The sequence below is a fragment of the Anoplopoma fimbria genome, chromosome 19 (genome assembly GCF_027596085.1).
Source record: "Anoplopoma fimbria isolate UVic2021 breed Golden Eagle Sablefish chromosome 19, Afim_UVic_2022, whole genome shotgun sequence".
Classification (NCBI taxonomy): Eukaryota; Metazoa; Chordata; class Actinopteri; order Perciformes; family Anoplopomatidae; genus Anoplopoma; species Anoplopoma fimbria.
The window spans coordinates 25,836,525-25,864,140 of NC_072467.1; the positions used below are offsets into that span (position 1 = coordinate 25,836,525).

Consider the following 27,616-nt stretch of genomic DNA (forward strand, 5'->3'; position numbering starts at 1 on the left):
TTTTTCCTTTTTGTTATCACATCCCGTTTCTGGCACTGTGCATTGTGTATAAGCCCTACTGTTTTCACCAAGAAAACAACACAGCTTCACCAAAGGTCGTTTACCAGCGAAAGAGAGGCTGCTCACGACACAACACGTTTTGAGCGGCGCTTACATCAACGGGGCTGCACAATACATCAAATATAAATCGGGATCAGGATATCAGCTTCCCACAATTAAATGAACATGATCGACTGCAATGTTGACGTTTAAAATCCAGATGTTTTGGCTTCACTTTTGGGGAACTATCACTGCCGCTGTGCGCTCAACCTACAAGGGCAGCCTGTGAAAAGATTTACTGAAAGTTGCAGCTTCAGCACCAAATAGAAGTGTAATATAGGCTGCTCTATGTATACTTTACCGGCAAAAGAAAATGCACCGAATTCAGGTCAAAGTTGGGCTTTGCGCGACGCAGGGAAAAAACGTTGTGGCCCTGCCGAAGCCATTTGAAAACATGGGTTAGAGATCCCTGTGGTGCCGTTGTTACGTTGTTTTTGAAAAGGGCCTTCAGTAAGTGAGGGACTGATATAGAAATGGAGAGTACTAAGAGGAAGAAATGGTCAAGCAGGGGCAAAAAATGAATGAATGAACTGATTCACGCAAGTTCACGTCAGAGAAGATAATTATTCCGTATTCTTTCCCAAGGATTAAAAGTAAAGTTTAAAGTATTTAACATAAAATGCTGTTGAAGTTCCATTTTGCTAATTCGAGTCTATAAAAGTCACCAGAATTCAGGAAGCAAAGTCTAACAAAGGACCCCTGAACCACGCTTTGGTTCCCAAATCCTCCCTATTTTTGAAGTCTTAAGGTTTGCAAGTTTGCCAAATCAGGACATATGTTCAGTAAAGGGACTGTGTTTGGTAAACAAATTAAAATGTGTCTTACATTACTGTCATTTTACTGGGAACATTTTTCCTCTGAGATGGAGGTTAAAGTCGGTCAAAGGTCTTTTTTTCATTCTTCTCTCAGCATTTTTTCGTCATTCTCCCTCTTCTCCCGCTCAATCGTGAATTGCAATGCATGAATGGAGGACAATGGCTACCACTGTACACGCTAACACGACAACATATTCTGTGTGTTTACTCCTTCTCCCCCCCCCCACCTCACTCTGACCCCGTCCTCCACCATCAGCGTGTCCTCCACCATGCTGACCTGCAAGACGCCTCCGCACGCCGTTCCCTCCAAGCAACCCGTGAAGCTGACGGTGGATTCGGTGGAGCGCCACGCGCCCACGCCGTTCACCTTTAACCAAGACCCCATCATCAACAGCATCCAGCCCTCACGCTCCTTCGTCAGGTTGGTTCTAATCCCTCAAAATATGGATTTTAGTCTTAAAGCTGTTTCTCATCTGTGTGATGCAAATTAATGGTGAAGGAAAATCCCTCATCTGTTCATTTATATAAAAAATATAACGTTAGTAAGAGCATATTAGCTACATTACCATCTTCATCATATCCCAGCTGCTGGGTGATCTTCAGCCATATATTGTCCTTTCTTTTGATGTTTGGCTGTGTTTCTCTTAAAATATTGTCTGATGAGAAACCAAATTGATAAGTCGTCCCCCCTATTTATCCACCAAGCTACTTGGAGCTTAACCCAAAGGCATGAAACCACTTGGAACAAAGGATTTCATTGAGAGGACGACCATAGTTTTACAAAATGATGTAAAACCAATAGTTTCGTTCAGGAAAAAAAGCTGATAGCCGGTTAATCAGCTGGTATACCTCCCTCCCCCACAACCAGGATTAGGTCTTCTGTGCATTCTGTTAATTGGTCAAATGCCTCTCTTCCAAACTGTTCATGTTGGAAGGACGATCCGAAAGTGTGAGACTTCATATCATGAATGGAGAGTTTGGTGTCTGGATACTTTAAAAGAGAGATCGTCAATCAGTTGAAGGATTTCTTTGCCTGAAGTTGTTGCTTTCTATATTTGAGAGATAACTTTTGCGGGAAGAAATTATCTGAAAACGTGTCGCATATGTCAACTCGAAGTACGAGATGTGTCTTACGTCCAATCGGCGCCGTTACATCCGTCGACCTCAACTTTCATTTGTCCAATTGGCTGAAAATCCATGGTCCTTGTGAAGAGTCGTTCATCGTTGTATCATCCACATCTGTCCGGTGGCCAGCAATGAGCTGTTTATACAATTGCATTTTTCCGAAATGGTTTGGAGATCATAATTTGTCAAAGTCAACTTGAAAACATTTCCTCCTAATATGAGCCCTCGCATCTTTCTTCACCGTTACAGAGGCACAGGAGCATGAGAATGTGAGTGTGACTGGAAATGAAAGATTCATGCTGTAGTTTTACAGCAGGAGGAAACGAGTGGGAGGTGATGAGTGGCTAAACTGCTAATGCTAACAGCAGGTCTCTCCCAGTGGGGATCTACTGTGTCTCCGACTGATGCTAACGCTAACATCCTCTCTCATCACTGTAGTGGAGGCTGCACGGTGTCGGCTCACGGCTTCTTCCTCCAGTCCGGCCTGCAGCCCCAGATGGTCCTCACCACGGGTCAGGACGCCAAGGTCTTCCATGTGGTGAGTACAAGTAGGGTGTCATAACACCAAAATAGATATCCGTCATTTGGATTACAAAAGTTTGCACAATCTGAGTTGAGGTTAAGCTTTGGTGAAGCAAAGAAATACCCGTCTACAGTGTATATCCTACATTTGATTTATTAATTGTTTGGGGGAAAGAAGCATAAAAACACTCAAGAAGTCAGTGTTAGTTCAAAGACAGATTTCTTTCCCTGCTGGCGTTTCAATCTCTCTTTAACATCCCTGCTCGTCTCCTTTCCAACACCTGTTCAAACATCACATTGACATCATGAGCGGAAACCAATGTTTTAATTTAGGATTTCTTGAAATGAAGTGGAAATGCAAACATGAATGAATGATTTAAGCCCCTTGTAGACCGCAGGACGTTTCCCCAGATACTCGGAACCGTTTTAAGGAACCAGGATCTAGATTAAGTTCCCCCAAGAAAGGTCCCTGGTTCGGAGGTAGTACTTCCTGAAAGTTTTCGGGTTGTCCGTCAGTCCATTCTCGTGAATGCAATATCTCAGGATGCCTGGAGGGTATTTCATTGGTGACAAATTGGAATTTTTGAACATCAGAAACTAAAGTCGTTGGCTCGATAAACTCGTAAAGAAAAGCAATGTGCGCAAACCAATTGCATCTGCTCGCATCAAGAAAAAAAAACAGATCTAAGGTTGGTGTAAACAAGAAAAGGAAAAAAATTGCAGAAATGCACACCCGGGCTGATTATATTATTGGCGTCAAAGGTCACTGTGACCTCACAAAACACTTTTTTTGGGCATTAATCATGAATTCATATGAGAAATTCACACAATTGTCTAATAGCATGAAATGATGAAGTGATGACATTATTAAAGACATGGATATAAACTGCAACTTGACTTGGTTATCTTCTAAAGATATAACCATCAAACACTCAACACATGGTTTACCGTGGAGACGGACGCTCTTAGTTTCATTTCCCTCTTCTGCGATTAATTCATTACATTGCAAATATTGTGCAGCAGTAAATGTCGTTCAGTGAGACAAACCAAGGCTTTTTGGACTTGTTTTTCAGATGAAACAGGCATCACATGTTGCTTTCTCATACATCAGCGGACTAGTTTGTCTTATTTGCCGCTATTGAAACGTAGACTACGACGGGCTGAAGGAACCTTTTAAGGTCCTTGAAAAGTTGTCGGAACTTTAAACTTCCAGAAAACTCAGCTTTAGTTCCTAAGTTTAGTTCCTGTGTCTCCTTATAAGGTTTTTAAAAAATGACCCCATTTGGAATAGCACATGTTGAACAGCAGGCAAATACCTCGCTGTCACATGCATGGTTTTGTCATTATACACACAAGCTCCCCCCAAAAAAACATCCAGAATGAACAGAGAAAAGGAGCTAAAGTGTAAACTGGAGAAGAAAGGAAATGGAAACTCCACGGTCTGATCTGTAGGAACCAGCTGTCACGTCTGACTCACGCACAGTAGCGGAGCGAGGCCTGGAGGACGCTCTGTTTCTGCTCAGCCTCTCAGACTTTATTCTACTTATTGCAGGGAAATGGTTCTGCATTCTGGGAGAACGTCATCGCTCCCTTAGACTGGAGGCGGCCTGGAGGTGTTTTAAATTATTCAACCCTGACATTCTCCAGGCTTTCACCGCGCTGTCTGCAGATCATCAAACATGTCCAGAATTGATGTATTTTAATTATAAGGGCTTTAAAATGATGTTTAATGTGTCGTCCAGGTCATAAGTCAAAGTGCTTGGTTTTAGTTATAAAGACATTTAAAGGTTTTCATCAGTGCTCCTGTCTGATCGCAGCCATGCTTGGTTTTAGTTATAAAGACATTTAAAGGTTTTCATCAGTGCTCCTGTCTGATCGCAGCCATTCTACAGCATATATGTTATAATATGGGATCATACATGGACAGAGGAAGGCTAAATACACTAACTGCAAGTCTAACTGCAAAAATCTCCCTAATATTCCATAGTTTTTAAAAGTGTTCAAGACTGGTTTTCACTGCAAAGACATGTTTCAAATCTTTCAAGTGGATTTTTTTCTTGAATCTAGCGTAGACATGTCCTTTATTATTTCATGTCTCAAGACACTGTCTCTTCGTTTTGGAACTTTTTTTTAATTTAGTCTTAATATATTATATTTAATCAATCTCATCCTGTTGTCTTTAAGTCAAGTTTTTATCTTGGTCAAAGAAAACATAACTTTAACGACAATGAAAACTGTTTTGGTCCTTGGTTCCTCTGAATACATTGAACATTTCAGTCAATCTAGTCGAGCCAACACATCACCTTGTTTCTTTCTCTAAAGCCGTGTTGTTGCCTCTGTTAACTTTAACTCAATAAGTTACTCCAAGTTCTCCTTGACTGTGCTCATTGTGAGAAACTGCTGCATTGAAGAAAAAAAAAAAAGCTTCTTCTCTTTTTATTCGTTAAAGAAAATAAAGAGAAGTCTTTATTTTTTAAACTACATTATAGTCTCGTCTTTTTTTCGTCAACAATATTGCATGTTGACTACGTCACTCTTAGTGTTTAATGACGTTGATGCCGTCTCGTTATCGTATCCTTCACACACCGGGGGGGCGTGACGAGAAAACAACTCAAAAATGTGAATATTTCACACTTAAACTATTCATAGCAGCAGCGATGTGAATTTGCAACAGTTGCAACACATTTTCAATAAAAGGTCTGAGGACCAACTACCAGGATCCTATTGACCCAGAGCACCATCTGACTAGATATATAACTGTTGTATAGACTAAACTACTGTAAGATATGTTTATTGAGTTTTTTTTTCAGCAAAATGCTCTGAGTGAATTTGAGTGAGTAAACAGTTACAATGTCTATATCTCTAGGGCTCTTATTGTGAAAGTTTACTTTAGGTTTTAGCCGTTTAATAATGAAGTACTGTGTGAAAGTAATAATGACAACAACAGCAGTCATCGACATTAGCTTTAATTAACAATATAAACACTGTTTGGAACAAAATAACTAACAGAATATTAAGAGTTTTAGAGACCAATGCAACATCCAGGGTAAAAAACTATATTAATTTGGCGATTGTTGTGAACTTCTACCAAAGTTTTCAGCCAGAAAAGAATTGCCGCTATCTGCAGTAATGATACTGACCACAGTATCTACCCTCCATGGCTTCACTCTGTGACCTCACTGACCTCCTGATCCATTCTCACAGCTCGCTCAGATAACCGTCTCACAGCTTCACTTTCATTGCAGTTGCTGCTGAAGTTATACCACATCATTTAAAGGAAACAGATAAATGAAGCAACATTTTCTACCGATTGAACTGCAAAAAAATACTCCAAGTAAATGAAAGTAATTGAACCTGTTATCAAGTCCAGTTTCAAAGGTTTTTCCACCAATTGAGGACTTTTTGAACACCTTATATCTCATTAACAGCATTCATTGTGTCAGACTGGAGGTGACATATTTCTCTGTGAGTCACAACACACAAACATAGAGAAGGTGTGTTGTTCTCTGTTCTGCGCGTGTGATGTTTGCCTTAGGGAGGCAGTTTGAGGACAAGCAGTGCTTTGTAGGGTTTTTATCTGTCATCCTGAGTCACACGCTGCTGCAGGTTCAGTCAGGAGATCATAATGTGCTCAGTAAATATGCAATCCGTCTTTCTTCCCCTGTTTGTTTCTCTCTCTGTTTTACACACACACACACACACACACACACACACACACACACACACACACACACACACACACACACACACACACACACACACACACACACACACACACACTCCCTGCAGTGTCTCGTCTTTCAGTTCCCCTTCCCCTGGTCATTGACCTGTGTTCAGGTCAGCGGTTGATGGCTCTCTGGAGAGCTCGGGGGCTTCGTTACACACAAACGTGCCTGAGCTGGAGCGCTCTGTAATCAGGTTTATGATCCAAGAATTGCCGCTTCGAAATCCAAAATTCACCTGACACCCATGTGGACTTAAGTTCTGCTCTGGGGTCAACAGTGTACGAGTTGTTGATGCACGTTTAAGTTTTTCTTGTGTGTGGCGAAGCAGTTTGTTTGGTCAACTCTCTCCGGATGGATTGAAGGTTAAAAAAACAGTTTAAAGGTCAGAAAACATGCAAACTGGACATTTGAAGGCTGTAATTATCTGTTCACATTGCATTCAATACCTTGGTAGTGATCGCATTCAACAAAGTGTCCTGATAAATGAAACAAACTAATTGAAAATGTATTATTTAATATATTTCTTAAGTCTGGCTGAAGGTGAAGCTGTGTTAGGGCTGCACAAATATTTGAATACATATCAGAATTTTGGCTTACCACAATTAAATAAACATGATCGACTCCGATATTGACTTTTGAAATGCTCCGCTAGTACAAAACTCCGCTGGACATCAAATCAAGCGCCATCTGGATCAACCAGGTTGAGATCCAGATGTTTTCGCTTCACTTTTCAGGTGAAGAAGAAACTTAATTTATTTCTTATTTAGATGCAAAAATTTGTAAATTAGCAGGATTGTCTGCTTTCCTGATTATGTTTTTGGTAGAAAGTTTTGCTTCCAGGAGCTGTGACTAAAGTTTTATTCGATGCAAAGATTTGCACATTAGCAGAAACTTATCCCACAACTTCCAAGTAAAAGCTTTGCTCTGTTCATTTAAATGTGAAAGTGATTTTCAAAAAAAGGCTTTGTCCCTTAAATCAATGAATGATTTTGCTGAAAATCATTGCTGTGTTGAAAAAGTGTGATGTTTGTTTGCAGTCAGTTTCACTCTTGGTCAGGTCCGTTTTGTCGCTATGGTTACCTGCTGTTTAACATACTCTGCTCACTGATCTCCAGTTAACTGACTGGAACTATTTTTAGGATTTTTTTTAAACGCCAAGTAGAAAATGACCAAACATGTGGTCTCCAGTTTGGTTTTTTTTCTGCGTTGTGCTTGAGTTCTCTGGGTGTAATTTCAGCTGTAATCTCAGAGGAGTAGGGTCACTCTGTTCATGTTCAAATGGTCTTTATGTGTAACCTGGTGCTGCAGCATTGCACAGTTTGCACCAGCAGTCGGGGTTCACTTTCAAGTTTTCCCAACACATGCTGCGACAGTCTTTTAAAACCGTGCAAACCGCTGAAACCGTTTTTTTTGTAAATCCTCTCCGTGACGATGTGACGAATAAACATCTCTCGCATTACTGAGAGGCGGCACGTTAAAGCAGACCCTTGGCCCCGACGGTTTATTCTTGTTTAAACTGGAATAACAGACCGGAGAGGAATAACAAACACAAACTTCTAGTTTCCTAGAGAGAGAGAGAGAGAGAGAGAGAGAGAGAAAGCGTGAGAGCCTGAAGCGAGCAGCGCTGGATAAAATGAAGCTATCATTGCTAATGATTTAGGATGGGATCATGCCCCGTTGGGCCACAGCTGTCGCCTGTTAAATTCCTTCCAGTAAACGGGATGAGTTGAGGCTCAGCCTTGGGAGGGGACAGTATAAGTGTCTTATTGTCTTAACCCCTCAGAATAGAGGGAAGGATCTCTCACAAACCAACGTCTCCAGAGGTTTTTACATCGCCAGTGGAACGCCACCATGGGTAACGTGAGCCAGCATCTCGTGGAGCTGCGTTCGCGGACCCTCAATACGGCCGTGCAATATTCAGTTGGTGAAAATCTGTTCTCCACATATCCAAGAGATCTGCACACCGAAGACTGGAGAGACGTTCAGGGGTCTCCGTCAGAGTCTGGGCATGAAAAAACAAAACCACCCAGACTTGATATCTGTCTCTCAGATCTCCAGTAAAGCCTGGTCTCAGCCAATCTCAGCTTTCCCACACACATGAAAGCGTTTTTTACGATCCGTCGTGAAAAGCTTGCATGAAAAAAAAAAACAGTGAATGTTCACAGATCAGTTCTTGCTTTGCACCCAGTGATGGTTTGGTGGAGCTTCACCGTAGCCAGACACCTGTCGCCTGCATTCACCAATCAGCTCGTTTCATCTCAGACTCCTCTTCCCATCCATCTTACCCCAACGACTGACACCTGAACGCCTCACGAAGCCTCTTTCCTCTCCCACAGCTGGAGGGTATCTAAAAATGAGGGGAATTGGTAACATTTCATATTTATGACATTACAGGAAACATGCAAACAATGCCGACAGAGCTAACAGTGTCTAACTGATGGGGAACTGGTGAATGGGCGCCGTTGTTAAGGGCGGCGATAACAGTTGTAACTGCTAACCAGTGGGACATGCTAACATGCGCTAACATGCACTAAAAAAGGCATGCCAGGCTACGTGAACAAAACACAGAACACACATGAATAGAAAGCAACTTCATTCTCTGCTCAGGTTACTTTAGGTTTACTCTTCTTTACGTTTGCTGCTATATTAATGCTCTTAATAACGTATAGAGATCCTTTTAATATCTGCTGCAACATCAAGCTAGGTGCTGATGGGACATTATTCCTCAAAGTAACTAACTTACTTACTTAAATGGGAGTTTGAAAAAGGGTCAAATGAATGGAGAATGGAGATTTTGTATTAACACAAGTCAATCTGTGACTCAGAGAGCATCAATAAATGATTAATGATTGCAGTTTAGAGCTGGTCATTTGCCAGAAAGAAGAAGAAGAAAGAAATAAGGAAGTGATGCGAAACACATAATTATTATTATTATTATTAACATTCATAAGTTACAAAAGAAGAAGAAAGTGAGTGAAATGTACACTTCAAAGACTGAGATCATAAGCAGACACACAGCTGAACTGGAGGCCTTAAAGCCAAAGAAAACAATAACACGACACAGCGTGGTAGGAAACGCTGGAGAAAAGGGAAAAAAACCTCCGCCGGTATAAATCACTCTCGATGTGACAGGCCCTTCTGTACGTGGGAGCTCCGTTATGACTTGGCCCTTTTCGCAGGCTGTTACACTAATGATCCTTCAGGGACGGCGGAGGTTTTTTTTTTCGGGATCGCTGGTTCTCTCATCACCCCGCGGAGAAGAAAAAAAAAAAGAAACTCTCAACCCCCGAGCCCTCAGAGCGATTGTATTTACAGCTGCCGCCGACCTCCAGCCCTTCACCTCCTCGACCTTAAATGAGAGGAGACGTCCGCTGAACAATGAAACTGACTGATTTTTCCACTAATTCACAGGATATTTTTCCTTTTCGACGCACCGGTGGGAGACGTGGTGGAGGAGGAGGGTGGAGGGTGGAGGGGGGTTACCCTGAAGTCCTGCTCTGCTCCTTATTGGTGGTTTGAGGTTAATTGGATTGCTTTTGTTAGGCGACCCGGCGCTACCCTCAGACACACACATGGACACATTCAACGTGTGTTTTTAAACGTGTCCATGTCTTTATTCTTGTGTTGATTTGAGTGCTTGTGTTCGCGTGCGTCCATCTGGGCCGCTGAAGCTCACTGGGGAGTCGGATCAGGAAGTGTAGGAGGAAGTTTCAGTGACAGAGCTGCTGCTACTGTAGGCAGAGACCGATGGCAGACAAAGTGCTGGAGGTCAGATTCCAACCAGTTTGTTGAGCTTTTTTTGGGAGTGTTACAAACCTTACTCACTGTAGTCCAGTGAGCGCAATTGTTCCCAACTGGTCTAATGTCAGAGGTTTGTTTGTTTTAAGAGGTTTTATGTGTGTTTATTTCACTAAATTTGAATATAGATCAAGTTTGGTTTAGTTTATTTTGGTCGTTTTCAACTTATTGACCTCAAATCTCATATAAGAATAATAAAAAACAATAATAAAAGGACTAACACAGCGGGTATGAGTCAAGATATTTTTTCAAACAGTTGTTTTTATCATCAATCAATCAATACTTTCACACAGAACATGCATATGGCAAAATAGCAATACATTTTTTAGAACTGAAAGCATTTGAGTTAATAGATAATATGTTGGATTTGTAATTGTTTTGTATATATTACCCCGAACATCTACACTGTCTGTGATGTATGGAACTATAAAAGAACAGTACAACATCTATAATACATTTAGAGATAAAGTGCAGTGGCTTCTAAATCTAATGAAATGTACAGTATTGCAACAACCATTATAAACCATTGATCACTTTTTTCCCTCCTGCCTCCTGTCCTCTTGCACTATCCACTCAAGGACACATCTACCTTTGTAGCCCAAAGGATAAAAACACGCAACCATTGGCCACCGCAGCGCAAACATCAGCATCGATCTCGCGGCGTGCAGCCAAACAAGTCTTGTTTGTTTCATGCGCACCTGAGTGGAGAAATGTCACACCTTCCCACCTCTTACAACGGCTTTGTATGCATGTTTGCATTAATAAACCACAACCTCCGTGATAAAAAGAGCACATCCTCCTTTAATCCTAACCTCGGCCTGATCACAGAAGTATGGAAGATAAGACATAAAGGTGGAAAGAGAGAAACCACATGTTGACAGGAAGAAAAAGAGGATAATAGATAGTTTTATAAACACTATTGGCCTCATAACCACTTATTCTACTGTTACTTGTCAAGACGTATCAACAACAGCTTTCCTATAAGTGTTCCCATTTATTTTCCGTGTCCGTATTTTACAGTCTGTCTATTGATTTCTTGTTTCTGGGAACGTTGCCCCAGATCCAGATCCCAGTAACTCCCCCGTTTGGATTCTGTTCCATTATAAAAACCGGGCTCCTTCCCCAGAATTCTCTCCAATAATCTGTTTGTAAAACGACTGACAGCTCAGTGGATTTACTGTTTATTTACTTTATCGAAATGTAGGAGAGAACAGAGTGAGATGAGCCACGTTGCAAACAAAAACTGCTTTTTTTCTTAAAGCTTTAGCTTGATTTCAACGGTTTCTGCCCAGCTGTCCACCTGATCCACCCTCCAGTCAAGTATACTATATAAATACTGTTTAACCAGGTGAAACAACACAAGAAACAAAAAATGCAGATCATTTAAAAGGTATTTGTCAATGAGCCAGTTGATGAAGTTCAGTTGCACCAAAGTCAATTATATTTGCCATCATAATAAACTATAAGAAGACAGAATAGTTGATTAATCAAAGTTATTTCCAATCGGTTTTTTTTTAATACGGATTTCGGCTTCCAAAGATAAGGAAAACAATTGATGCTTTCATTTTGTCTATAAATCCAGCTCATCACACCTTTTTTTGGCTGAGTTACTAACTGGAAAATGTTGAGTGCAGTGTACCAAAATATAAATATTTGTGTTTAGTTGTGGCAGCGTACTACGACATATTTGATCTAATTTGCATTGGTCTAATTTATTTGATATATTATTTAATATATTGAACATAGTTGACCTTATTTATTTTGATCTAATTTGTTTTGATTTTCTTTAAATTTACATATACAATATATATAGTTTTAAGTTGTTTCAAGTTTATTCATCTAATTATTAAAAAGATATTAAAAAAAAAAAGAAATTTTAAAAGAAAGTTTGATAAATGCATGAAGTTTCCGAACTCAATTAGTAATTGTGTTATAAAATATCTCAACATAAACTATCAGAGGAACAAGAAAAAGGACAACCTTGCTTTTAACACAGACATGAAGTCCAGTGTTTCTTTAGCCGCCAAAACGAGTCAGACCTTAACTCTGACACATAAGGTTTAGAACTCTTCCATGCAACAAGCGAAGTCAACCCTCAACAAGACGAAACTCTTCCACACCTCAATAAATAAAGACTTAGGGTGTTTCTGTTTCTCACTGGGGGTTCTTACTGAGCACAAACGCTTGGAGGCCTATACGTGGGCTGAATCCTACACGGGGTAAAACTCTGTTGTGCCCTTGGGCGATGCGTGTAAACACTGCAGTGGCTCCAAAAAACAGGTGGTGTCTCATGTGATGTGTTGAGTATAAAGGGAGCTGCCAAACTGAGGATTACCGAACGGTGGATCTGCATTGTGACTGAGGGAAGACCTGGAGGGAGCTGTCTTTAACCTGAGTAGGAGGGAAGAGGTTGAGGTGTGCTGGTGTTTCTTTATACAAACAGTATGTGTGGAACAACTTTGGTATGCTGATCAGCTTTAGGTTATGGGTAAGAGTTTTGATGTTGGTATGTACAGTGGCAGTGGTTGTGAAATTTAGGGGCAGGGATCAGAAAGCATATAGAGTCAGTAAACTCCTAGAGATAAGGATTAAAAACGGGTTATTCTCGAAGGGCTGAGGTTCTACCAGGAACCGTTTGAGCCTGCAGAAACCTTTTTCTTGATTAAATGTTTCTTTGTGAGATCAAGGGTTCCATTGAAACCCCTTTTCATCCAATGAACCCCCGTTATGGGAAAGAGTTCTTCAAGGAAAATGTGATTGTGAACCAGGATTTTTGTAGTTGCACTGCGCCACATCAAACCCTTTAGGGGTTCTAAATAACTCTTACAATAAAAAAAAAAAGGGTTATTTGTAGAACGCCCTGGGTGGTTTGTGGATCAAACCCTTTGAATATAAATGGGTTCTTGGTAAAATAAAAAAAACAAGACCCCCTTAGAAAGTCTAAAGTTTCTAAATGAAACCTCCAGAGAGGATTACACTAATGAAGGGTTGTCTGAAGAGAGATTCTGTATTGAACCTTTCACAGATGGTTCTAGGTACAACGCTTCACCTTGGGTTTAAGGTAGAGACCTCGGAAAGGGTTCCAGGTTATAAAAAAATCAAGAATAGCGAGGAGTCAGCATTTATTTTTCTTGGGCATACAGTCATAACTGAGCAGAGAAAAAAAATAGGCTGATGGATCCAGTAGTATGGGAGATAATTTGTGGACAGACACACACACACACACACAACCCAACGCATGATCCCCCTGCACCCTACGCCTGGCTCGGATAACAATATCAAAGGAGACAGGCTGATAAACATACAAACAAAGCCAGTTGAAATTATTTTAATGTTAATAAACTCTTCATTTCCTAAAACCTGCTTTTACAAAAGTACCGTTTTTCTAACCGTAACGTTCTCCTCTTTCTCTCTGGTTCTAGAGTTGTGTGTACGGTGAGAACCGGACGTCCATCCAGTGCACCACACCCTCTTTGGCCAAACTGGCTCTGCAGCCGCCAGTGGTCACCAAGGTGGCGTTCGTCCTGGACGGCTTCTACACGGATCAGTGGGATCTGATCTACGTGGAGGACCCCCAGTTCCAGGACCCAAAGCTCACCTCCAAGGACAACAAGAGCATTGTGGAGCTCAAGGTAAGACTGAAGTAAACACCCAGCTGCTAAAAGGTTCAAATGACCCTTCGCTAAGTCCTGCCCCATGTCGTGGTTTAATAGTAATTTGTGATACTCGTAACCAGGAGAGGTTGTATATACGTTTCTAAAATGTGCGTTTATACATAAAAACCTGTGGAGTACATAAGCACATCGTTCAATAGCGTTAGCACTTCTATGCTACATTAGCTACTGAAGGTACTAAATGAAACGGTGAATAAAGTCCAACCCATCTTTACAGGAACAGTGTTGTTCCTTAAATTCATTGTCTTCTCTCTCGATCTCCAGGTGATAATTCACTTGTAAACTGTGATCTGTAGCTTTAGTTTTGATCTTTATCTTTTTAACCTGTTTCACTGCTGAAAGAAAATCTGTCAAACTCATATTGTAGACCCTTCTGTAATTGCTTTTTTTGTTTTCCCAAAAATTGGATAATATTTCTACGCGAGGTGCAGTTAGTGACAGTGTGGGCTCCATGGTAACGTAGTTCTGACAGCTTGATAGAGTAGCAGCAGGGGGCGGGGCTTAGTCAATTGTGCCACGATTGGCTGTTTAAAGAGAGAAGCCTACGACTTTATTTACTTTCATTTACTCTAACGTGTATAAAAATATCACTAGAGGAGCAAATGTCAGGTACAGAACTGCATTCTACAAGACTCAAAGTGAACTCCAGCAGGTCGAACACTTGCAGAAAACAGGTGCAGAAACTCAAGACACCTGAAGAAACGTTAATGGTCGATTGTAAGGTTGTAATAAAACCTCCTCGTATGGGCTGTGGCAAATTTGAAACGCTTGGAAAGTGCTTCACAGAACAGCAAGAGCTACAGATCTGCAGAGTTGTGTTAATAAAATCGACACTGCGGATTTGTTCGACTTTACACTTCATTTAAATTCATAAATGTAGTTTACAGGTGTTTTACTGAATGGGATGAATTCACAACTTGGAAGCAGGTTCATGTTTATGCCTCCCAATGCACACATTCACACGTACAGCCACTTCCATAGTCCGGGTCAAGTCGGGAAGGAAACAATACTGAAAGAAAAACAGGAAGTTGAGTCTGTTTCCCATCGTTTACACCCCCCACCACCCCGACCTCCCCATCCTCCTCCACCACTGCTACACCTCTCTATGTATATTCTCTCCGTTGACTTGCATTGTTCTGCCGGCCCAAGGTCAAAGCTTTTGACATATTAATGCTGTTTGCTTTTTCAAACAAGCTACCCACGACATTCCCCTGAGCCTGTTTTTTAAAAAACACAATGAAAAACATATTTCTCGTCTTTTCTTTCTTTCGATTGTGGTTTTCTTGTTGTGTTGACTGCAGCTTGAAGGTTTGAAGCAGCTGTTCTGAACCTCTTGCAGGGTTTTTCTTTTTTTTTTCTTCTTTCTCCCTTTTCCCAGACATGACCTTGGCCCCTCTGCTAAATCCAACCACCGAGACAAACCCCCTAGTTTTGCCCAGGATGGGGGGGTTGGTAAAATGCATCGCACCAAAACAGGCCACATTTAACTCCATCTGATAACCCTGACCCTTACAGTGGCCTCCAGTAAAAGAGCAAGCTCTGGGCTCATTTGAGCGCCATCTGATAACTCAAACCCCCCCCAAAAAAAATGTCTGCCAATAAAAGGACAAATAAAGGGACGTCCGTACGTTGACTGACAGCTCGGCACCAGGCAGCACATTAAAACAACCATGCTGTTGATTCTGGCGCGTTGCCAGGCTCAATAACATCACGAGAGACTGCGACTCGCTTCCATTTATCATCATAACAGTGTATTCAGAGCCACTGTGACGGCTCTTTAATAACTTCAATAACCCTTCTCCGCTGTGTGTGTGTGTGTGTGTGTGTGTGTGTGTGTGTGTGTGTGTGTGTGTACAGTACCGTCACGCTTGTGGACCGAACAGGGTTAGCTTTGGACGATCTTGTTACGCAGTGTTGTCTTAGTGTGTGTGTCCACTAATAGCAATGCAAGTTAATTAGCGGTCTGTGTTGCTGCAGTGTGTGTGTGTGTGTGTGTGTGTGTGTGTGTGTGTGTGTGTGTGTGTGTGTGTGTGTGTGTGTGTGTGTGTGTGTGTGTGTGTGTGTGTGTGTGTGTGTGAGTGTGTGTGTGTGTGTGTGAGAGAGAGAGAGAGAGAGTGAGAGAGAGAGAGTGCAGGAACAGGTGTGAGCCTCCACTCTGTGTCAAATTGGAAAATCCCAAGCTGTCACGCAAGGAATGTGATCATTCTCTTTATTGCCTTCTGCTGCACTCAAACAAGTGTGTTTATGTGTGAGAGAAAGAGAGAGAGAGAGAGAGAGAGAGAGAGAGAGAAAGGAACGTAAAGTGAATGGGAATTAAAAAAAACAAGTGAAAGAGAATGATTCGTAGATTGGAGAAAAGAGAGCATATTATGCTGCGTTGTATTCTCACAGCTTCCCGTCAAACAGCATGCGCTCACGTGAGACAATCGCTGTGTGTGCTTCCAGTCAGATCTCAGAGGGGGTGTTTGGTGTCGTCCCAAATATTGAACAAGTTGCTGAGTCTTACTCACATCGGCAGCAGCAGCGAGCTTTGTTCACGCTCAGTCATTTCCATCACTGTGAATCATGATGAACTCCAGCCAGAAGGGAGAAACCTGCTCCTGATTAACTTCAGCCTTCTGTTTCCAAATCCCAAATACATCCTAAACAAGCCATGAAGTTGCTACTAAAATATGGCTTCAGACTATAAAACTCGTATCATTTTGTAGACCGTGCACCCGTGTCAAAAAGTTCCTATAAATAGTTTAAAAGCTTCACTAGGAACCTTTTGAAGAGTGTCAATGTTTAAGGACTCCAGTTATGGAGGTCTTTACATTATTGCAAACACACTTATGTGGCCTGTGATTGATTTATACCAAAGTAAACTTACCAAACAGTCAAACAACATCTTCCACTCTAAATTGAATGCAACTTTATTGTTTGTGTCCTTTATAAAATTACAAGCACGGTACATATAATACGGATCTTACGACTAAATATTAAAGCTACTACGAGGAACGTTCATTTTGTGTGGATTTGGCGCCCCCTGTGGACAAAAGAGGTGTTGTTTCCGAGCACCGGACTCCATTTAGGAAACCTCTATCAGGGCCAGCAATACAGGCGTCAAGAATAACTATATAGAAAATAGCCAATATTCTCCCTGATGGTCTGGTTTCTTTATGTAGGTCATATAGAGGCATCAGTATGACATTCAGAATGTTCCTTCTAGTACCTTTAAATAGAGTCGTTCTACATAACACAGAGCTTCTCCTAAAGCTGCTCCCATTCTGTCCCTATCTTGTGTCCCAGTATTCCCAAATTGCATGCACATTTCTGCAACCTATTTAGAGTTGCAGTGTGCATGGACACTTCTTGTTCCTGATTTTTTTTTTCCTGCAGGCAGAGAACAGGCCTTTAACTGACACTATCTCAGTGATGCTGCTCTCTCCTGCAGCTTAGGGCGATTGACATGTATCTTTTAACTTAAAAACCACAAAGGAACTTGAATTTTGAAATTTCTTTATGCACTTTTAATAGTTTGGTGCCAACTTATTTTGAAATTAAACATTTTGTTGGTTCCAGCTGCTGACCAAGCAGTGCTGAAGTGCTTTAAAGCTGCATTCTCTCTAGTGTCCATCAGGGGGCGACTCCTCTGGTTGTATAGAAGTCTATGAGAAAATGACTCTACTTCTCTCTTGATTTATTCCCTCAGTAAACATTGTAAACATGAGTTTATGGTCTCAATCTCTAGTTTCAAGTCTTCTTCAATACAGCATGATGTTCATTTAGTAAATGATGCTCCATTTAGAGTCAAACAGACCATAAAGCAGGGGATGCTTTAGGGCGGGGCTACCTTGTGATTGACAGATCTCTACTACGACGTTGCTGATCTGGGAGTTGTCCGTTTTTTTCATCTAACAACCTTAATCTTTTCACAGTTCGTTTTCAGTTAATGGTGACTACATCCACTTCTTATATAGTCTATTGTCTGGACACACTGACCTTTGACCTTAGCACTAGTCACTTGAAATCAAGCCTTTTGCAACTGTTGACCTGATTTGTCTCCCTCTTTTTTCTCTCCCTCTGTATCTCAATCTGTTCTCCATCCTTCACTCCATCCTTCCCTTTTTGCTCTCTCTCTCTCTCTCTCTCTCTCTCTCTCTCTCTCTCTCCCCCTTCCCTCCCCCACAGGGCGACCATATGGACCGGGAGGCGATGAAGTGTCAGGTCCTGACGGTCTCCAACCACAGCTGTGAGAGTCTGATCCTGATTGGAAACACTCTGCAGTGCACCGTCCCGAACGAGCTGCAGGCCGCCACCGCCAAGGAGCTGCAGGTGGAGGTGAGACACACTCTTCCATTAACAGACGCCAAGACACCTGAAATGTACTTTTTTTACTTTGCATTAAGACAAGAAACAGTCCGTCTGTTCATTCGATCTTCAGCAGTTTTTTTTAAATTGTTATAAATTCACTTTATACACCTTTTTATTGCCTATATATATTTTTTTCTCCTCAGATTAACTTCTGCACTTTGTCACCTACAAATAGAGATGTAGAAACACACACATTAACATATTCCAACAGACAGACTACAAAGCCATGTATAGAGATTCCCACACACACACACACACACACACACACACACACACACACACACACACACACACACGTGTACACACCTATACATGCACACCACCTCTCCATCGCCTGTGCAACAGTTGATCTAAACAGACACCGCAAGACTTTTGTTTGTAGTGACACCCAGTTTATGATAAATGCACACACACACACACACACACACACACACACACACACACACACACACACACACACACACACACACACACACACACACACACACACACACTCTTCACTCATATCAATAGACGTCTTGTTCCAGCAAAGAAAAGCTTCAGTGTGTGTTTGAAGTGCTGTTTGTACGTCAGTGCAGTGTGTGTGTGTGTGTGCGTGTGCGTGTGTGTGTCAGGGTGTGTTGTTTATTGATGCTCGGATTAATTTGATTTGCATGTCAGTGAATGAGCTCATTATTCCTTTGATGTAAAGAACACAAGAGAAGAGTTTGCACACCGGTTTCTTCTCCAGCAGCAGAAAGTAAGAAAAACAAAGAAAAACAGTAAATTAATTAATCAACCTTTGAGCTTTCCCCTTGTTGTGAATCTTTATTATTACCAATGTATTTTCCCTTTAAAACCTCTTGAACGAAATACCGACGTGGAGATCATTATGACCTTCATCTGAATCAAATTTGCATGTTTCAATCATTTAATAGACAGTGTTCTTTTTTTATTTAAACATAACATTTCAGAAAACTTGTAATACAAAAAATAATTGTCTTAATGTAAATAATCAACTTGGGAAGTTTCATGTTGATATCTATTAGTAAAAAAATGTCCCTATTCAACTGTAGTGAATAGGGACAAAACATATCTTTAAAGGCCGTTTTCTCTAAATGAGTTTTTACTCAGACTCTGATTCATAAATCTCCACTTCAGTAGCTCTTACATACACCAAACTTTACAGTTTCATTCCGATCTATATTCTGAAGGTTTCTACAGAGGGGTTTGTTCATATATCATTCATAGCCTGATTTATACAACATTTTATTCCCAAAAATATGAAGAAAACTGTTTTTTTTTACAGCTGTTGACGGTATTTTCTGATGATACAAAGAGATATCCAAAAATCCCTTTGTAAAACTTTAACTCTTATATGTTAACAAAACAAAAACAAAAATGTTAAACCTGTGTTTCATGCCAATCTCCAGATTTCTGTTTTGGAAATGTATCTAAATTAGCACATATTTAATAAGATAATACCTCATTTGCATATTTAAACATTCAATTTTCACAAAACATGTTATACAAGAATAATTTCCTTAATGTTAGTTATAAACTGGGGAAGTTTCATGGTGATATCTATTAACTTCTTTACCCTAAACCCTCGTTCTATGAGCACAAATATTCCTGTTTGGACATCAAAACCCTTTGATGTCCAAACAAGAATATTCTGTATCAAACATCTGCTCTGAGACAAGAGGATACGGTGCAGCAGAGATCCATAAATCCACTTGTAATACTTTCATATGAAAATCCCACACTGTTTGTATTATCAGGCTCAAAGGAGGAATTTTGGCAATAAAAGATATCGTATCAAATCCAAATAGATGGATGTGCAAGAAGTGGTTTAGCACTGAATATTTTTAGTTTATTTCAATTTAACTAAAGTGTCCTTTTTTATTTCGAGGTTGTCAATTAATAAAACAGAAAGTACAGACAGACTTAACTCTACCAGTTTTCTAACAGCAGTCTCAGGATCAGCCGTATTGATTCATATTCATTCTGCTCTCTGGGAAAATTCATGGAAAACACCACATTCCTTCAGCGCTCCAGATCATTTACAGGAAACTTCAATAACTCTCCTGTCCTAATGCAAGTCCCTTATTAAAATAAAAAATAAAAAATGAAGAAAAAAAAAACAGCTCAGGGAGAATTTATTACACAGTGTGTTGAGTGAAAGGGCTCAACATCCAGCTGTCACTTTAATATAAGTCATGAGAAGGACAGACAGGACAGAAATGTCAGAGGAACCGAAACCCCCTCCACTCACACTGTGTTTTTATTAATGAGGGTTTAAACAGGACGGACGTTTAGCACCTGTGACTCAGGGACCTGTCAATCACAGTAAGCCCCGCCCTAAAACATACTCTGCTTTATGGTCTATTTGACTCTAAATGGAGCATCATTTACTAAATGAACATCATGCTGTATTGAAGAAGACTTGAAACTAGAGATTGAGACCATAAACTCATGTTTACAATGTTTACTGAGGGAATAAATCAAGAGAGAAGTAGAGTCATTTTCTCATAGACTTCTATACAATCTGTATCAAATTTAGCATCATATTTTGCATGAAATGAACCTCCAAACCTCCAGGTGGGTTATAGAAGCTTTAATAAGCGACACACGTCTAACTGTTATGATGCAAACTAATATGAGACGCTGCGATCCGTCAAAGATAGAATCCAGCGGTCGCCGTTCTCCAGACCGACACGTTATCGGCTGCATCGCTCTTGACTTGTGAACTGGCCTTCAGAGGGAAAAAAGCCTGTATCTCAGGGGACGGTCAGCCAATATCCCTTAGCTCCACACACACACACACACACACACACACACACACACACACACACACACACACACACACACACACACACACACATTGTCCCATCTGCAGCAGCAGAAACCTCATTTCCACTAAACTTAATAATAGCAGAAGCAATATCACTGCTGTAATCTGCCTCCAGACTATGGAATCAGACTGTGTGTGTGTGTGTGTGTGTGTGTGTGTGTGTGTGTGTGTGTGTGTGTGTGTGTGTGTGTGTGTGTGTGTGTGTGTGTGTGTGTGTGTGTGTGTGTGTGTGTGTTATTGCATACCATATATCTGAATGCCAGTTTAATGCCTTTTAAATTCTTGTATATATGACATGCATGACATAATATCGATCCTGTAGAGCTGGGATTCAAACTTTCACACTGACCTCTGACCTCCGTATGCATGGAGGGTTTATCAATGGTACTTAACGGCCCAAACCTCCTTTTACCTCCTCTCAGTGGCGCCAGGCGGACTCCATCCGTCACCTGGGCAAGGTGACGCTGGCTCAGGAGCCAGACTACACGGGCCTCATCGTGGGCTGCGTGTGCGTCAGTCTGCTGCTGCTGCTGCTGGGAACGCTGCTCATGTGGAGGAGGAACAAACACATCGACGGTAAGAGAAGAGACATGACGGGGGGGTTCCAAGGGGGTCAAAGGTCAGCTTTGATCTTAGACAGTGACCGACTGGCATCGATTTCACAGTCCTGCTTTTGAAATATTATGACTCTCCAGTCCAGTGAGGTTTGTGAAATGCAACTGTGTTTAGCCAGAATATTGAAAAATTGAGTGACTTTCTGAATATTTTGCAATGAAGAGGCAGCAACACAAATGTGTGAGCTGTAAAAAGACAATGAAATATGTGAGTGAATCAAGATGTTGCGTTTTCAAATGTTTGATGACTCATCGAATACTCATACAACGGTTAAAGAAAAAATGACTAATTTTGTATGCGTTTTCCTACAAAAGTCCAACAACACGTGTGAATTTACGCTCATTACAGGCATGCGGTCTTTTCAAAATAAACTCAGCTGGGTTTAATCAACAAAACTACTTGGTTAAGTTCAGTAACGGATAGTTTTTTGGTTTAAAATTACCATGGAAGTGCCCGTTATTGAAGTACGTGTCAGAAAGTTATGTGTCAAAAACATAAACATTGACTTCTCGTTTCACACGGGGAAAAAGCAGCTGAAATATCGCTGTTTGTTGGACCCATCCACCTCTCCTACCGTCCGCTCCGTGTGGGCTTTAGCAGACTTTTTTACAAGATAACATATGAAAACTTTAGTGGGATATCAACAAATTATGGTGCGTTATTTTTTAGTAGGTATTGCTACGAATGCTGGATGAAACCATCCTGGATGACTCATCTTGCACTCATGGGCGTATACAAACAAAACATCATATACACTAGTGGCCCAATTAAATGCAAAGGTTTTGATTTAAACCTCTCTTGCCACTGCACATTGGGCGATACGTCACAGGACAGAAGATAAAGACGTTGTAACTTCCATTTAAATGGAATCTTTAATTCTATACAATCGCATGCTGCAGGAATGAGTCGTGAAACCAGCAACTGAGTCAGCATTTTTGCACTTCGTTGTAAAACAGTCAGTAATTACCGCTCTCATCAGTATGTCTGCTGATTCTATTCGTGCTTCAAAAACCATAAAAGTGGTTTATATTTGTTAATATAATCTTGCTGAACAAAACTTGTAAGAAACATAAACGTGTGTTTGTCACAGAGGTTATTTTCTGCAAAAATCCAATATCGAATGGGGGAAAATCCCACTGGCTTTTTGCAAGGGAACCAGTGTGATGCTAACTTCCTGGTTGGACTACAAAATGATGTCATCCCTGCAGCGGCCTGTGTGTGTTCATACGTTTGCACACATGCTCCTGTAGTTCAGCGTGTCCTCTCTAACCCGTGTGCATGTCAGTCTGCTGGGCTTTGTTCTGCCTGGTGGTTTTATGACAGTGAGTTGGTGAGCTGGTGAAACGCTTTGCCTTCCTGAGTAATTCTCTCATCTCTCCCCCCCTCCCTTTTATCTTTTATCTCACCTTTCCTTCTACGCGCTTCCTATATCCCCTTTATGTCTCCTTCACTCCTTCTCTCCCCCCCCCTTCCTCCCTCTCCTTCTAGATCTGTCTGAGGTGTGGTATGATGGCCGGGGTCACATCCAGCATCTGGACAGGCTGGCTAACGCGAGGAGCGTCAGCCCCACTAACGAATTGGTGTCCCACGAGTCGGTGGACTATAGAACAACCCTGATGGAGGGTACGTCAACCAGATAAGCCCCTCCCCCTTCCCACCACCCCTCCTGACATCTTCCTTCCCCGTCCTACCTCCTTCCCTCCCTACCTCCCCTCCTCCCATCTACCTGCTTCCCTCCCTGTGGGGCTGAATGCTATGCTAGTGTTGCATGCTTTAACAAGTTCTGAACTAACAACCGCAGGTTTAAGGAAATGTTTTTCTTTATCCACTGATCAAAATCCTCCGTGTAGCATAGAACCCATAACCTTAATGTTTTTTAAGTTTTATGTTTTGTTAAAAAGAAAATATATAAGTTGAAGGTTGTTTTTTATCTCTAGTTTAGTGAAGTTTGAAACTCTTTTTTTAAGTTTTAGATTTTCTTTTTTTTTTTAAGTTTAAGGTTGTTGTTTTTTTACTTTAATGAAGTTTCTCTTTTTTAAGTTTTACATTTTTTAAAGTTATTTAGGTTTTAATTGTATTTATTTAGAATTGTAAGCTTTTACGTTTACATTATTTTAAGTTATTTTTTTTTATTTGATTTTTTATTTATTTTAAGTTTTAAGCTTTTGTAAGTTTTAAAGTTTTTTTTATTGTTTGTTTTTAAGTTTCAGTTTTTTTTATTTAAGTTTAATAAAAATGTTTACGTTTTTAAAGTTAATTAGGTTTTATAAGTTATTTACGTATTTAAGTGTAAGGTTTTTTTATTTAAATTTGTTGTTTACTTTTTAAATTTACTTTTTTTATTTAATTTGTTTTAAATTATAAGCTTTTCAGAGTCTTAATTCAGTCAGATTAGAAGACACAGATATTATATACATGCTGTTCACTCTTTCCTTGACGTCTCTCTGATGTTCATAACGAACAAACATCCTCAAATTTGCTTAGAATATATGTTAAAGAAGGACTTCAGATCTTCCCTGTTAGTCCTTTTTATCAAACCTTTTCTTCAGTAGATAAAGTCATCAAATAATTCTTGGCCTTCGTGGTTATGATTCATCTCAATGTGTCCGTTGTTGCTGGAAACGAGTTCATACAATTTTGTCGACTATGTGCTGATAAGTTTCTTGGAAATAAGTAATTCAGCATGAAAAAGGCAAAAAGAATGACTAATCAATTCAAAGGAGTGTAGTCGACTAATACCAAACAACTGATTGTCAGCACTAGAACCTACGCTGAGGAAAGAGTTAGTGAGCCATGAAACTAAAACTAATAAAGGTTTGAAAAGAGTTGCAGAGTAAATGATAATTCTCTGTTGGTTAGTCACTGAAAGCGATCCCGTTCATATAACAAGCAGTGTGATTTGATTTATTATTTAGAAAACTAACTAACTAGGGGTATTCTGCAGGTGTTAAATGATAAAAAAGTATTTTTTTCTCTCAAAGTAGATATTCACACAGATGTAGGTGCTTTGGAAAGTATCACTTTCACACAAATTTTTTTTTTTGTTGTTTTATTTTTTTAATTTGTATTATTTTTAATTTGTATTATTATACTTTATTATACTTTATATATACATTATATATTATTATATATAATATATACTTTAAACATATATATTATATATTATGTATTTAATTATTTCTTCTTTTATAGATTATTAGTTAAATATATTGGGTGGCTTTTGCAATTATTTGATAGTGATAGTCTAGAAAGTTTAGAGAGAGAGGATGACATATAACAAACAGTCGGATTTGAACCCCGGACGCTTTGCTAAGAACTCATTGATCATACTCAAAAACATAACTACCAGCATGATCCAAAGTAACCTTTTGGTTGTAAATTTTAAACTGACCTACTACTATGGTTTCGGTTTCTTGAGCTTGAGTCCTGAGGGCGTGAGGATCCCTCATGTATTATGATCCTGAGTATGATGGGCAATTATCCTAAAAAAAGTGTCCAAAAAGTAGATATATTACTAATGAACTAATGCTTGTCCTCAGGGAGAAGTTGGGGTCTAGTCTCAACAGTTGTAAACGTAAACCTGAGCTCACAATTATGTCTTTAAGTCGCCTCTGTCACCTTCTTTGGAAACGTTTTTCATATTTTTGCATTCAGTTTCTTTCCACTAACAGCAGCTCAGGAGAAATCAGAGACTTTTGTTTTTGTCCAGCTCGTCTTCCCTCCACCACAGTGTCAAGTTCCTCTCTGCCTTTGTAGCTGTTCTTTTCTGATCATGTGACACACCTTGACCTCTGTAGGGTTCCCGCTGATACAGTCACTGACCTTTGACCCCTCCATTGCTTCTCCAGATCAGGGCATGGACAGGCCCGAGACGTGCCGCGGGGCTCCTCCCATCTACGGGGGCAACGGGGAGCTGCTGTCTCCCAGACTGGGCAGACTGGGAGGCGGTCTGAGTCTGGGAATGGAGGGCGAGCTGGTGTCCCCCCTGCTGATGGCCCCGGTCCACATCGACCCGTCCTGCCTCCACCCGGACCTGCTGACCGAGGTGCAGCACGTGGTGATCGCCCGGGAGCAGCTGCTGCTCCACCTCAACCAGGTCATCGGCAGAGGTCGGTCACAGAAATACTTTTTCACTTCTAAAATAGAACGTTTTAAAGTATTAAATATCACTGGGTTATGTTTTTATTTGTTTTGGTAAAATATTTCAGGTTAATAAAGCTCAACAGTTCAGGTTCCATAAGTAAAAGTGAATCAAGGATTTTGATTATTAGACATAATGTCATAACCATCCAAGGTGGACTTACCACGAGCTACAAGATCATGAAACTACGATATTGAGAGGCTAAGCCCCGCCCCTTCTGGTGAAAAACCAGACCAACATGGCAGCTCGTCTAGAAACTTTCTCTTATAATACGAAAGTTCACGGAAGTATGTTTCTGAAAACATTTTAGGAGAGACATTAGCCTTAGAAAATAGAAATGAGCTGAATCTGTCCTCATTTTCGATCGACAAGGGTTAGTTTAAAAGACAGCGAGTCGCCATTTGTAATGAATTATGGGATGAGTACTTCTTTCACTCTTAAAATATTTATGTTCACAGTCTTGTACTATTGCCCTTATTCCATTTTGAAATGATTATTTGTTTGCTTCAATCCAAATGTTTTATGGTCATGATTCATCTCGTAGTTGGTTTCATGCTTAAAACTCTTTATATAAGGATTTTCGAAAGAGTGAAGGAATTAAATTTTCCCTTCCAGAACTGGATCTGTTCAAAAAGTTGAGCTCTAGTAACATTATTCTTTCAGCACTGCTTGCACAAACAATTAAGTAATTATTGTATTTTTATGTACTTTTCATTTTCATTTTTTTTTTAACATCAGTGTTTTTTATTGTCTGTTCATCAATGGTACTTCTCATAATAGTTACCCAGTTCTTCTTCTACTTACACTCAACAAGAGGATATGTAAAATACAAACAATTTCTCGGCCATTTCCTAGAAACACAAAACGTTTTCCAGGAAGGAGCTACTGGCTGCTAATGTGCAAAATAAAACAGCGCGACAGACATTTATTAAATAGAAAATGTTATCAATAACGATCCAGTCAATACAAACCGCTGTGTCAAAGCTTTTAAAGCAGAATGTCAGAACTGACTATCATTAATCAGAGGGCCGGTAGAACATATTCAGGGCATGATGCTCTGTTACCACTGAAGAATGCATTTAAGAAGATTACTACAGCTTTGGTTGAGCATTATCAGGAATAACAACGGGAAAAAAAGATATACACAATTCAATAAAACATGAAAGATTTTCTGATCCATAAGTGTTTTCCTGAAAACAATAATTAAAATAATATATATATAATATAATATTTGATATAATAAATATAGAGAAAACTATAAGCTTCCTAAACTGTATAGAAATAATTCTTACTTCAATCAGCTAGTAAACATTACATATTTGTCACAAAAAATTAAATAAAAAATTGCATGAAACATTCATTTAATTGCATCAACCACAACTTAAGCCTCTATCTTCATTTCCATCTCTAAAATGTAAAAGTCAGTTTTTAGTCTTTTCTGTTTATTCCAATCAATTTAGCATCCAGCATGTTGTCACTTCTGACCTTTGGTGCTTAAAAAAAAGGAGAAATAATAACAAAAACGTTCCTTTGCAAACAATTCCTGGTGGGAGTGATATTATTATCCAGAGAGCTCAGATTCAATTTGAGATTTATGTGCAGCATTGCAAAAAGATAAAGTCGCCCACAGGGAGCTTAATTGCCTCAAAAATCACCTCACATTGTGGGCGCTTAAGTAGGCGAGTCAGACCCGAGGATCGGATTCAACATCAAGAAGAGAAAGACCCCTAAACGCAACCTTCTGAAGAAAGGAGCCTCGATTTCGGTGCAGTGGCGTTGGATGATTTGCTCACAGCTAGTATTCCCAGGCTCCATTGTTGGGAGTCGTAATGCGAAACCCTCACACATCTGTAGAGGACGTGATAGGAGAACGCCGCGCTCATTTCATTCCCCGCACTCCCCCCTCCCAGTCTGGG

The 27,616-nt window shown here is 40.2% G+C and overlaps 1 protein-coding gene across 3 annotated transcripts in view; it reads left to right on the forward strand.

Moving 5' to 3' along the window:
• Positions 1-27,616, forward strand: part of met (MET proto-oncogene, receptor tyrosine kinase) — a 77,875-nt gene that overhangs the window by 38,552 nt on the left and 11,707 nt on the right. For 2 of the 3 annotated variants that reach the window (XM_054620097.1, XM_054620098.1), the window contains exons 9-15: positions 1,171-1,335; positions 2,478-2,577; positions 13,507-13,716; positions 17,929-18,078; positions 21,367-21,520; positions 23,048-23,182; positions 25,408-25,668. In XM_054620097.1, coding sequence (XP_054476072.1) covers positions 1,171-1,335; positions 2,478-2,577; positions 13,507-13,716; positions 17,929-18,078; positions 21,367-21,520; positions 23,048-23,182; positions 25,408-25,668 — 1,175 coding nt within the window. The remainder of the gene's footprint in view (positions 1-1,170; positions 1,336-2,477; positions 2,578-13,506; positions 13,717-17,928; positions 18,079-21,366; positions 21,521-23,047; positions 23,183-25,407; positions 25,669-27,616) is intronic. The other variant, XM_054620099.1, reaches the window with a different exon arrangement.